This window comes from Penicillium canescens (assembly GCF_028828765.1).
Source record: "Penicillium canescens strain IBT 15451 chromosome Unknown utg000011l_segment0_segment0, whole genome shotgun sequence".
NCBI classification, from domain to species: Eukaryota; Fungi; Ascomycota; class Eurotiomycetes; order Eurotiales; family Aspergillaceae; genus Penicillium; species Penicillium canescens.
In genome coordinates this window covers 2,752,157-2,765,292 of record NW_026703973.1, presented here as the reverse complement: position 1 = coordinate 2,765,292, position 13,136 = coordinate 2,752,157, and the positions used below count along the sequence as shown (strand labels likewise).

Below are 13,136 nucleotides of genomic sequence, written 5' to 3'. Positions count from 1 at the left end.
TCTCGGATCCTGGTATACACTACGCGAAGCCCGAAACCGAGCCAGCTTTCCATAATTTACTGAAAACAAAATGGACCCTATCTACTGCCCAAAGAAGACGAAGTCGGTCTTCTTTTGGTTTTCGCCGTTTTGTTCCCTATACATGTAGGTCTAGATCTTGATCTATCTGACCAGGAACTCCTTTCCCCGCACTTCTGAACACCCCAAAAGTTATACCCTACTCCAGGAGATACGATAAAACGCTTATCGGCTTGTGTAAAGGGTATCATACGGGGCTTGGGTCGGGTGGCATTGTTGAGTTGCGCGCCATTTGAAAATATGGCTAGATGGATGGTGCGGGGCATTGAAATCCTCCGACTGTTTGCGATTTCAATTTTATAATATAAAGAGAAGAAACTGATTAGATAGCCTAATAGAAGGGAAGAAGATGGTATAAGGTATAATCAGGTTGGACTGCTTAACTAACTTTATGTCCTTACGTATAGATGGTGGATTGGTAATATCAGACCGTATCAGTCACGCGCCAGCAGACCACACCAGAAGTCACTCTAAATATACGGACTAATTGGTTTAAGTAAAAGGGTGAGAGCTTGGGAAGTCAGCAATCAATTGACAGAAGGCTTAAACGGTAACAAGGATGTACGTCTCAAATAATGTGGGATGACATTTATTTTGTAATTAGATGTCTTGTATCTAGCTAAGCATATAACTTTTAAGTCTCAAGATCTAACAACGCTCGGACGATCCCAGAACATCCATCAGTTTTCAATAGATTGGCATAAATTTCGACGCCTTGCATTGAAAGAACTGTCAACTCCAGAGAACTCGACTTTTCAGCATTAAAATTCGTATAATCATCGCGTACAGTCCAATTAAGGTTGGTATTTTGGAACAGTTTGACGGATACGGGATGGGTCCATGAAGGGTTAATGGCATGGTAACGGCGACAAGCTTTTCAATAGCCTCAAGGCTAAACAGAGACTGATAAGTAACTTGTCAAGCAAGAGCCGAAGAGTGGAATTACATAGTTCGGATCCCTTACACACACACAAGTTAGGGCAGATGCCTTCGAGGGTCTTCGAAATATTTCGACATGAGCGCCAAAAAAGATTCTCTGATCATTGGGTCTGTCACCCCTTCGACCATAGCCTGCACTTTCGCAACCAATTCAGCATCCCAAACTCGGAACAACTTGGGGAGATCAATAGCTTCAAAAATAGCCTTCACTTTTGAAACATTGGCAGGATCTTGGCTACCGTAGCTGTCCATGAGAGCCCGTTTTTGTTCGGCGTCGCAATGAATCATGGCTTGCACTGAAAGCCAGCTGCACTTGTTCTCTTGTATATCGGTTCCAACTTTCCCAGTGACCTTGGCATCGCCATAGACATCAAGGAAGTCATCTCTGCTTTGGAAAACAAGTCCCATCATCATAGAGATATCGTATGATTCTTTGAGTCTTGTGGGAGTTGCCAGACCAAGATAAATCAAAGGGATTGCTATTGGAAGGTATATAGAGTAGAAGGCGGTCTTCTTCGCAGTGATAAAGTCATACTGTTTCCAGGTGAACCGCTCCAAATGCCCTGCTGAAGCCAGGACATCGCAGTGTTGTCCGAGCTCGGTCTGCAGGGACGCTTCGGCGAATATGTCCATGAGGTCTACATATGCTGGATGGTCGCGAAAACGGTGTTTGAGAATAACATAAATGCTAGATTTCAAGAGGAGGCCATCATTAATGGCAGCCATACCAACGTCCTCTCGGCGGTACCAGCATGGCTGGCCACGCCTGGTTGAAGATCCATCCATTATATCATCCCAAACCAGAAATGCAGCGTTGAGGAGCTCGATAAGGGAGCTGAGCATTGTGATATCCTCAATCTGGGTCGGGGAGAGAGTGTGACCTTGGAGTATCCAAGCGGTATCAATGACAGTCCTGCCACGCAGGAAATTCCCTCCCCTAGTGTTGGCACTGAGACTCTTTCCTTTGTCAGTAATTTGTATACAAAATGAAAAGCGTATTGGCTTCGACGTACTCGCATCAGTCTCTCATTTGCCTCAAACGGAAGTCCCATCTCAGCCAGATAGTCCGATACCTGCTGACAGGTATCAGCCACAGCAGACTGCAGCATCTGGGGAGATGAGACAGTTGGTGAGATAGTCATCCTATATCAAGTCGGAAGATACGTGGAAATGTTTTTGAGGTAGCAGATGCAATTGACTAGCGATGAATGCAGGTTGACAGGCAAATGGGGCATTTTAAGAGGTTACACCATCGTGATATAAAAGCTGTGAGTGAGCAAGGGGTAAAAAGTGAAAACGAATAAATAGGGACTATTGTTGGAACATATGAGATGTCTAATGTGAGTGATCGCCTACATGAGATACGCGCAGGAATATCGCCAACTTAGCGAATGTCCAGTGTACTGAGGATCGCACCTTGATTTGCGTCAGAAAGTATGACCCCATCCATATTTAAATTGCCCGTGATTTTCCATAGTCCTAGAAAAGAGAGAGAGACTTTATCCATTCTAATTTACTCCTAATAAGATGCACTAGTTCTGTCAACTATAGCTCTGATGATGTCGTGTCCCTTTATCTAGGTGGTAGACTCATAAAGCTAGTCCAGAGTAGAAGTCTGGCCTGATTTCCGTAAACTTTTACAAGTCTACGTTCATCTTCGCCCCTTGCATCCTTCATGCCAGAGAAGCTTTCCATCAGACTTTCACCGCTCTTTTGATAATTTGTTTTTTTCTGGAACAAGTATGGTCCTTGCGATAACCCAAGCGAAAGGTAGAAGTGAGCGTTTGTCATTTAAAAATGCGCACCTGGAACCCTCCTTCGCCCCGAGGTACAACCAATTCAAACCTATGATAGACGAAGAAACTGGAAACCTTTATTTTAAATATTTCCAAGAATGAACTCCAAGGATGAAGGATTTGTTAATTTCCGTGAATTCGGAGGCTATCCCACCAGTTCGAATCCGAACATAACAACTCGAAACGGGTTCCTTTACCGTTCTGGTCATCTCTCAAATCTCACACCCTCCGGTTGGAAGCTTCTACATCAGTTGAATATCTCGATTATATTTTGCCTGACGACCACGGAAGAAGCTAACTCGCTTTACGCCAAACCCGATCATTCACCTGGAGGGATTGAGGACTTTCAGATTGTCGAGGTACCATTTCACGACACAAAGTTTTCAAGAAAAGTCATTTTGGCTAAGTACATTGAGCATATATCTAGAGGTCCCATTGTCCGTTGAATTACCCCAACAAGATTCCGTGCGTTAGTTTGAGGTTGCTGATTCCCTATAGGCTGTCGCTGAAGGCTACCTGGATCTTCTTCGAGAAAGGCCTAGTGTAATTGCTAGTATATTTCTTCATATAAAGGCCCATCCTGATTCTGTGTTTCTTATTCACTGTTCATTGGGAAAGGACCGGACTGGTGTTGTCTTTGCGCTTCTCCTATCTCTTGCTGGAGTTCCCCGAGAGGTTGTGGCAGCGGAATATAATCTCAGCGAAGAAGCCCTAGAGCCATACCTCCCTGAGGTATCAAAGATCGTTCAACAAACAGTGTCTCTCTGCGTTGGGGATATTGACGTTGGTGCACTGGCACGACAGGTGATAAGATCAAGGTGAGATCAAGCAACAAGAAAGAGACTCACCCTTCGCTAATTTGGTTCAGTGAGAAAGTCATGTTGTTTACACTGCAGATGGTCGATGATGAGTTTGGTGGTGTTATTCAATATCTAAGACACCAATGTGGTTTGTCTTCGACAGATCTCGAACACATCCGACGCATCTTGATACAAAGAAACATATAGGTTAAGATATCATGGAAGTTTCGGTCTCATTTCTCAAAATGGGAGATTGTAAGCCTTTCCAACCCTGCTCAATTTCTCATTCAGCCCAAACATACGTTCTCCTTGCATGGAATTTGCGAGGTACCGCCAAGTCAAAGTCAGATGCCGTAGCAAATTGAAAATCAATTATAATCTAAACCGGGAGACTTCCCTTGGGTTTATGCCAGGCTGACAGAATGTGGACCTAGCAAGGGGCTTTTATTGAACATGCAATGGTCTTATGCTCCGTTCTACCTTTTGTAACGTAATTCACTACCGAGCTGATCACACCACCGAGCTGATCAGACCACCGAGCTGATCACCCTACTAAACCCATCAATTTTAAATCCAATTATTTCAACCAAAACGCCATTAAATTCAATAAACTAAACTCGAGATCTATTAGGACATGCTGTCAATTTATGACCCTTAACTCCACAAACACTACACGTCGGTAAGGCTCTTTTACGTGGCTGAGAAGGTGCCTGAGCCGGCCCTACCTCATAGGGTATCGCTGCTAAAACTGCTTGCTCTGGCTGCCCTAATAAGGTAGAGGCCTCTAAAACTGAAAGACCTTCTTTGGAAAGTATCTGCCTTGCTGACCTAGACTTCTTTCGCTTTTTCGTCTCGTTTGCAGCGCGTAAATCGCTTACTTCTTTCTCGAGAATTGCTGCCGATTGCATTGTAACTTGACAGGCCTTTAAAACCTGATTTATCGCACAATTAAGCGGACTCGGTGGGCTTTTCGAGCGCTGTTTTAGTAAAACTTTAATTGAGGAAGCTTGTTTTTGTAATTGGACGTAATTCGAGGGCGTCCTTAGCTCCCAATCACTACCCTAGCTCGAGGGGGGGTCGGCGTCCGAAGGCAAATATCGAGCTTCGAGATTACTCGATCGGGGTCGTAAGGCACTAAACTAGTAGCGGCGAAGCTATTCTTAATAGTCTCCGATTTAAATGCCTCGATTCGTGCGGTCGGATAGGCTTCGAGGAAGTCTAGTTTATCGATGTAGTTAATTCTAGCCCGTATTTTTGACTCGATAAGTCGACCGTACGCGCGCTTTAACACCGTAAAATAGCCTATATCGAGAGGCTATAAAAGGTGAGACGAGTGCGGAGGCATACAAATTGCGATAATATCGTTTTCTTCGCAAATTTTATCGAATTCCGGGGTTAAATGACTTCCGTGGCCGTCGAGTATTAAAAGTCTATACTTCCCCTTCGTACGCGAAGAAGTAGACGGAATAAAGAGCTTTTTAAGCCATCGAAGTCCAATTTCGTCGGAGGTCTATCCGTTAGGACTAACCTCGAGTCTCTAATCTTCCGGAAGGCCGTCGAACCAAGATTCGATAAAAACTTTGCCTTTAAAAATCACGCACGGAGGAAGCGCCCACCCCGACGCGTTTATACACTCAATTGTGGTCACCTACGCGCGATTTCCGGGCTGTATAAGCGATTGCCGACCGTAGACATCCCTTCTCGAGATAACCTTCGCGGTCGTAATTAAGCCTATTGCAAAACCGGTCTCGTCGAAGTTATAGATATCGTCGGGGTCGATCCCGTACGTTAGAATCGTCTTTTAAACAAGAGAAAACCATTTAGAAATAATCCTCGGATCCTCGCATTTAGCTCGTTTAAAATTATAGCTTTTCGAGAATCGGGAGGAAAGGTCGGGATGCCTTTTAACGTATTTTGTAACCTAATTTTGACCGACTAAAAAAGGAGGGGTAGATCCGCGCGCTATAAGTAGCAAATTGGCTATTTCTCGTACAGAAGAAGGCCGAGGGGCTGCTCCACGAGAGTCCATAGAGAGAATCCATTTTTTAAGAGATTCCTCTTCAATTTCAGTCAATTTTAGACAATTTGCGCGCGAAGACGCGCGGCTTTGAACCCCATGCAGGCGTGTTATAAGAGTTGAATACGGTACGTTAAATTAGCGCGCTGCTTCGCGGAGTGAGGTAATTTCTTGCTTCTAAATAGCCTGAATAGCTAATAAGATCCTACCCTCTTGCTCCGTACGTTTTTGAGAGGATTGAGTACGAATTGGTGGCATAGTGGGTGGTTGAATAGAGAGAGTCTAATTCATTGACGCGTTTTTGGTGGGGTGATCAGCTCGGTGGTGTGATCAGCTCGGTAGTGAATTACGTTAACTCCATACTTCACACTTATGTAATCGTGTTCTGCTGATTTCGAGGAACCGGTGGCTTTTCGTTGGTGGTTGCTGGTCTCGAAAGTTGGCAATCCAAATACCCACCGGCAACTAGGACGAAGGAAATGACTGCTGGCTGCGAGTAAAACGGCGTGGCGTCCTCGGAGCCTCATCGGTGACACCCAGCATTATCAGCCAGTTCCGACCAGCAACCTTTATTGCCCACTACATGACAGGGTCACCGACAGATCATTCTTTCCTCTCTTTCCTGTTGTCGATCGTTACTCATGCACAATACACTTACATTTTCCCTTTGCATATCCATTGTAGGTTCTTTAAACTTTGCCTAAGCGAACTGAATTTGAATAGGGCAAGATGATCCTGCTAGACCTACAGGGTTCTAAGCACTATATCGATGCATGATGCATGTACTTCGTATCATCCCAAATTGAGTTTAGTCCGCAATCCACCATGCGCCTTGTAAGCGGCGCTCATCTCATCTATCAAACAACATGTGCAGCTTCACCGACTTTTGACGCTCGAATACCGTTCGCCCTTGCATATTACGATATGCACAGCACGCTATCTCCCCATTCTTCTAATTTAGCTTCTGTGGTCATACCTTTTACCCTGGGTGACCAAGCCATAAAGTGACAACATTTCTCAATCACGAGGCTTAGACGAGGGTCGGTTGCTTTATATCTTCCTCCAATAGCAGAGTTTGGGTTCGGGCGATGAGCGGATAGAATGTCATCTCTTCCTACCTTCGAGCCGTATGTGCTCACCCCTTTTGATCACTCTACCGCCCCTGTCCATTTTTCTGGCTTTTTCACTTTCACTCCCGATGATCTTCCCAAATCTATCTCTGTCTTAGAGGCCGGGGTCTCTCGGCTGGTCACCCTCCTTCCGTTTTTATCCGGAAATATCACCCTCTCCGACAAGTTGCAGGGCAAGGAAAATGTGTTCGAGGTTCAGCCTCCAACGGCAGAGTTTTTAGAAGACTATCCGATGCTGAAGATAAGACACCATGAACAGTCCATCTGCGCCGCCAAAGACAGCTTATTGAGTGAGGCCTTTCTTCCGATTGCCTTTGAACAAGCAGCGGAGGATTTGAGCCCCATCTTTCGATTTCAAGCCAATGTCATGGTCGACGGAGTCTTTCTCTGCTTCACCTTCAATCACATGGCAGTGGACGGTGTGGGCGTATGGAACGTCGCAAAGTCCCTTGCAGTATGCTGCAGAGATCCAGGCGCACCGCCCAACCTTCTCGAAACCGATGTTTTGCAAGAAGCCCAATGCCGACGAGCAATTTTTGAGGCTGCGTCTTCTCGCAACACAAAGGCACTGTCTTTGAAAGATTGGTTTCCCGCACCAGGCATAGATTCCCAGGACCCAGTTTCTGCAAGGCTTGTCCTAGACGCGGAGAAGGTTGCAAAGCTAAGAAACTCATGTTCTGCCACTCTACGCATCAAGTTTTCAAGCAACACTATTGTTATGGCTGTTTTGTGGTTTTGCTTCATTCGCGCGCGCTTTGGCCTAAGAAGTACACAAGAAGAGCAAAGTGTAGACGAGTCTTGTCTAGTGGTCGTATCTGACACCCGCTCTAAGCTACAGCCAAATATACCTATGTCGTATATAGGCAATGTGGTGGTTACTACGGAAGCATATATCCGTATCGAACCGATCATCTCTGCCATGACTCTTTCTAGTTACGACTCTCGCAGCTCAGGTACTGTTGGGTTGTCCGATGTCTCCCTTCTTGCAAATCTCGCAGAATCGATCCACAAGGCCATACAGTGTGTCACCAATGACTACGTTCGCGACTTGCTCTCAGATTTTGTCGGAAGAGAGGACTGGACTTCGACCCCTCGTCTGGGCGACATCTTCGTCAGCACCTTCCGGCCAGTGAATTTTTATGAGCTTGATTTTGGCACGTGCCTTGGAGCGTTGAAAGACATTGATATACCAGAAAACCGATTTTCTGGATCTAGCTGGATATTGCCAGCCCCCGGAAAAGGCTGTCCGGGAGCATGGGAAGTGAGACTCACGTTGGAGCCCATGGTCATGGATAGGGTACAGAATGATGACCTGATGAAATGGCTAAGACCGGATTATGTATCAAAGCTGTGATCTGGTATATACAAAGGAATTCGTGCAAGATAAGTTTCGGATTATTTCGATATTAAGGGACTTCCCAGAGTTATATCAACTTATTTGGCCTTGATAACTCGCAATACTGCCCAATCCTATACACATTATCCCAATACTTACCATGTCTTTCGTTACTATTATTTAAACGGAGCATGCTGTTATGTTACTTGTAGTTCAGAACTGCACGTGGTTATGACTATACAGAGTGCAAACAGATCAAGTATTAGAGTGAGTGTGGAGCGTAAACGCGCGACTTCTCTCCTTCCCCACAGACTGGCCAACTTCAGCATCATGCGTACATCACGACGGAAACCGCCTCTTCGGGCATTAAGTTTTAGCTGCGCAACCTCAGTTTACCTCTCGATATACGCGGTGGTCTCCTGCGTCTCAGGGCGCGCAAGAAGAATCCTTCTCACTCTCCTCCGCATATTCATCCCATATCTATCTTGATTCTTTCTAATCCCGGATCCGTGCTCTCTCAGTGAGCTTACTGACGACCAGAAGAATGAGACCTGGCCAATTAAAACTCGATTTGATGATTTGCATAATCTCCAAAGCATTCCCATCTGGCGTATGCGCGACACACCGACACACCACTATGATCTATCTTCCGGATCTACGAGCTTCATCTCGCTGACCCATACGAATTGATGGGGGTATGAAACGGAATACTTTGTTTAACGATGTGACTGGATGCCGCGCGATGTTCCAGATTCCGAAGACACTGATCCACTTCGTTATGCCGTTGTTGCGTGTATCGTCGAGGAATACGGAAGTCACTTAATTGAAAGCTAGGTCTAGGCTTCCCAAGAAACTGCAAACAAGTTTATCGGGGACGGAGTGACGACCCTTTCCCGGCCTTTGACGCCGAGGAATTGCCTGGCTGGACGAAACATGTGGCGCCAATTGACAAGGAGCTATTGAAACAATCTGTACCACAAGAGAAGCCAGACACACAGGGGAATCTGGAGCTTAAGGAAAATGGCAAGGTCCCATTTCCGACGTAATATCATCACAAACACCGGCTGGTCCTATACCATCTAGGGGAAATTCACGATTCCATTGGTATGAATGACCCCCTGACCCACCTCCAACACCGAAATTAAAGCGATCATTTTCTTTTTACCATCCCTTGACTCATGAATTTCTCCCTATTTAGAAATATTTTCATGTACATGCGGCGATGTTTGCATGATATTACTTCCATTGTTGCACCATCTGGGAGGACATCGAACCCGTTCACATTCATTTTGCCAATCGATTCGGCGTCAAGTAGACCATGTCACGATCTCTTAGATACCACAAAATGGAGAGTGCGGCTGACATATCAAGTTCTGCCCTGCGGTCTCGATTCACCGCGTGGGTTCTCCGCAGCTTGCTTTCAAGTGCCCATTCGAGAGGCGCTCTTAGAATCTCCAGGCCCTCTGAATAGCGTGATCCCCTCTTTCTGGGCTCCTGTAAAAAGAGTCTGCCGAGCCACTGGTGACGAAAACAGTCAGGTCTGTAGTCAAGTCGGTTGGAGACGCGGGAAATAGCCTCAAGAAGAGAGTTTCCGATTTCCTTGTCTCTAGCAAACTCCGGGTCAATCAGGTAACGAATATCGCCGCCAGTGCTCAAGATCTTCCAGGTAAGACGCGGCAAAAAATCCGCCTACGATGATCACCGATAGGTGCAAATGCGAGTGCTGCCAGGCCTTGGATTAATCGTTAGTGATGGTTCACCCACCAGTCAAAAAAATATAGTTACCTACTTAGAACTCCTCTGCAGTCAGGTATCTCTTCTGCTCTGTCATGAGTGCGATTTCGTTGGGGCAGAGACTTCCTGTATCTATTGGACCTTACAGAGAAAGAACGAACTGTCAGATTATATATACCATACTGATGTGTTTTCCTATTGCAGAGCCTCAATGTTAGCGCCCGATGCCACTGAATCAGATAGTGTACTGAGTCCCAGGCAGGCAAACAAAGCATAATGAGCAATCACGGGCGCCTTTACGCACAGTTGTACTCTCAACCTGAGTCTTTGCAAGAAGGCAACTAATTATTCTAGTGATAGCGCGTACTTGAAATGTAGCGGTTGGGAATTGGAGCATAACTAAGAGAATTAGATCGTCTACTGGTTCATGATGGCTTGCAGCTTGGTGAATGGCCTGCATGTTCGTCATCTTGTCACAGAGAATGGCATACGGTCTAATCTCCACGTTGTTTTATGATTCGTACGAAATCTGCCAGATCCATCTTACTGTCGAGTAGTCGCCTTGAAATTCTGATTCCTTTTTCACCGGTCGCACATGCACACCTAACTTAAAAACGCCTCCTCGTTATCGTCACTTTTTGCCATAAAAGAAGGTTGAGGGATATACCATTGTTTCAAAATAGTCTGCCTACGGGGCACTGGCCGCCGTGCATTTCCCTCTTTGGTAAGATACGACAGTCTTGCCACATCTGCATTCTTCATGGTGCCATACACAGCGACCACCAATGAAAGGGGTTGTGTCCGCAATGTCAGCCAATAGGAACACATTCGAGTCGCAAAGTGAGTTTGGGGGTGAGTTACCCAAAAAGGAGATCTTGACTGCCAAGGCTGACAAAATACAAGACTTGGCCTTTGAATGTGTATTTAGGGCCATCTCGGCGGTGATTGCTGTCAGGAATCTTCCCCGGCTTGTTCCCCGCATTACCCCAGGTTTTCAAGTCCCCACAGGGCAGAATTGCCGATTTTGGACTACGGAGACATGCCTTGACTGGGTTTCTCAGGTATAAAAGGAAGCATCCAGCCTCATTCAATAGCCATGCAAGCATCAATTTTCGCGTCGCTGAATTCCAACCTACCACACCTAAATCATGTCGTCTTCATCGCTCAACGATGGGCGAAAATCGTTCGAAAAGGACAAAGATTTGGTGCCCGACAGCACCCAGATCGAAGTGGCGAAAGCCTCAATCCATGATGCCGTCGAGCTTGATGAGATCGAGCACACCGACGCGGGCTGGTACATCTGGCTCATCGCATTAACTGCCTCTATCGGTGGCATGTTATTCGGATACGACACCGGAATCATCTCAGCCGTCCTGGTATACCTCGAAGACAGTCTGGGCCATCTACTGTCAGCCAGCGAGAAGGAGCTGATTACATCTCTCTGCTCTGCCGGGGCGTTTGTGGGATCCATTATCGCAGGTCTGACAGCCGATCGATATGGACGGAAAGGGCCAATGTACATTGGATGTGCTCTCTTCACGGTGGGAGCCGTCTTACAAGCCACTGCATACTCTATCCCACAAATGGCAATTGGCAGATTGATTGTTGGCTTTGGAGTTGGCTCTGCAGCAATGATTGTGCCGGCCTATATTGCCGAAATTGCACCGACCAAGCACCGAGGTCGAATGATCGGGTTGAACAATGTTAGCATCACCGGAGGCCAAGTCGTAAGTTATGGACTCGGTGCTGCTTTTGCTAGCGTTCCCCATGGATGGCGCTATATGGTTGGCCTGGGTGGCGTTCCAAGTGTACTACTGGCCATCTTGCTCCCGCTGTGCCCGGAGTCGCCTCGCCAGTTGATTTACCACGACAAACACGAGGAAGCTCGAGCAGTTCTACACCGTATATTCAGGGCGGCTACTCCTGAACAGGTTCAGGATAAAATCCAGCTGATTGAAGCCGGTGTCCGGGAATCTCGGGCATCTACTGGTAATCAGTCTCGATTCTCTATCGTGAAGCAACTCCACACAACCCCTGCCTACTTCCGTGCTTTGGTGTGTGCCTGTGGTTTGAGTAAGTGTACCCTGTCTTCCCCGAGGTCTCCGTCTCTGAAACTAACGTCGTCAAGTGACCATCAGTCAGATGTCAGGCTTCAATGTCCTGATGTATTACTCCGGAACGCTCTTCGCTCTAGTCGGTTTCTCCAACCCGGTCGCCGTGGGCCTTGTTGTATCAGGAACCAATTTAGCAATGACCTTGGTCAACATGCTAGTCGTGGACTCCTTTGGCCGTCGACGACTCCTAGTAATGACTTCCTGGGGCATGTCAGCCAGCCTAGTCGCAGTTGCAGTCTCCTTCGCATACATCCCCGTGAACCTGGAGACGCTAGAAGTGACAACAAAATCCGTCACAACACCCGCCATCATCGTTCTAGTATTTATCATTTTCTTTGTGCTCTTCTATGGTGTGTCTATTGGCAACACAGCCTGGATGAGTGCAGATTTCTTCCCTATGGAAGTTCGCGCCGTCGGCACAATGTATATGACTTGCTGCTGTTGGGGCTCAAATCTCATTGTCTCCTCGACATTCCTGTCCATGATGAAGGGCATCACGCCATCTGGCGCCTTTGGCTTCTATGCATGCCTAACCTTCATAGGCTGGGTGATGATCATATTCTTTTACCCTGAGATGTCGGGACTACAACTTGAAGAGATTCGCGAGGTTTTCAAGCATGGCTTTGGCGTCAGGTATGCTTCGCGGTTGCGAAAGCAGCGTGCGGAGGATCGTCACGCCCGCCTTAGCTGAGATTGGCTTTGAAGGCATGAATGTTGGAAAGAACAGACGTTTAGTGTCGTTTATAGTCAGACTTTTGGTTGCAATCTTGAATATTAGGTCAATCTTATATATTTATGCTCACTTGTTGACGGTCGAGTTCAGCGAGTAGCCGTCGCACTCAGAAATAAAATAGTTAGATGAATCAGACATATACCAAAGAGTAGATCGTTTGCTCCAACGCAACATGAGTATATAACTTTGATCATGATCCCAATTTAACAAACTCCATTCCAGCTCCTCGTTTTACTATCGCCTTTGAATTTCTATAGTATGAACAGATTTGACTAACTGAAACGAAGGAAATGTTTATCCACAACAGACATATGACGCGGCTCGAGTTACCTGCAAGCGGGGAATATCTCCAACTTTGGCCAGGCTTTGATAGAGTTAGGTCGGTGCGCCGTGATGACCAGAGCGGCGTGGCGTCTACACATGACTTAACTCAATTTTGTGAGCTACGCAAAGTCTAAT

General features: G+C 46.4%; 3 protein-coding genes across 3 annotated transcripts; 2 read left to right on the top strand and 1 right to left on the bottom strand.

The window, feature by feature from the left end:
- Positions 1 to 1,053: 1,053 nt before the first annotated feature.
- On the bottom strand, positions 1,054 to 2,126 carry N7446_013766 (FPP/GGPP synthase family protein; the record flags this gene model as incomplete). Its single annotated transcript, XM_058522506.1, has 2 exons — positions 1,054 to 1,974; positions 2,031 to 2,126. The coding sequence occupies 2 exons, from the start codon at positions 2,124 to 2,126 to the stop codon at positions 1,054 to 1,056; spliced, it is 1,017 nt and encodes a 338-aa protein (XP_058365983.1).
- A 4,605-nt stretch (positions 2,127 to 6,731) lies between these two features.
- Positions 6,732 to 8,114, top strand: N7446_013765 (uncharacterized protein; the record flags this gene model as incomplete). The annotated part of the gene is made up of 1 exon (XM_058522505.1): positions 6,732 to 8,114. The coding sequence occupies one exon, from the start codon at positions 6,732 to 6,734 to the stop codon at positions 8,112 to 8,114; it is 1,383 nt and encodes a 460-aa protein (XP_058365982.1).
- A 2,864-nt stretch (positions 8,115 to 10,978) lies between these two features.
- N7446_013764 (uncharacterized protein) lies at positions 10,979 to 12,635 on the top strand (the record flags this gene model as incomplete). Its single annotated transcript, XM_058522504.1, has 2 exons — positions 10,979 to 11,903; positions 11,959 to 12,635. 2 exons carry the CDS (start codon positions 10,979 to 10,981, stop codon positions 12,633 to 12,635), a joined length of 1,602 nt encoding a protein of 533 aa, XP_058365981.1.
- Between the last annotated feature and the right edge of the window lie 501 nt (positions 12,636 to 13,136).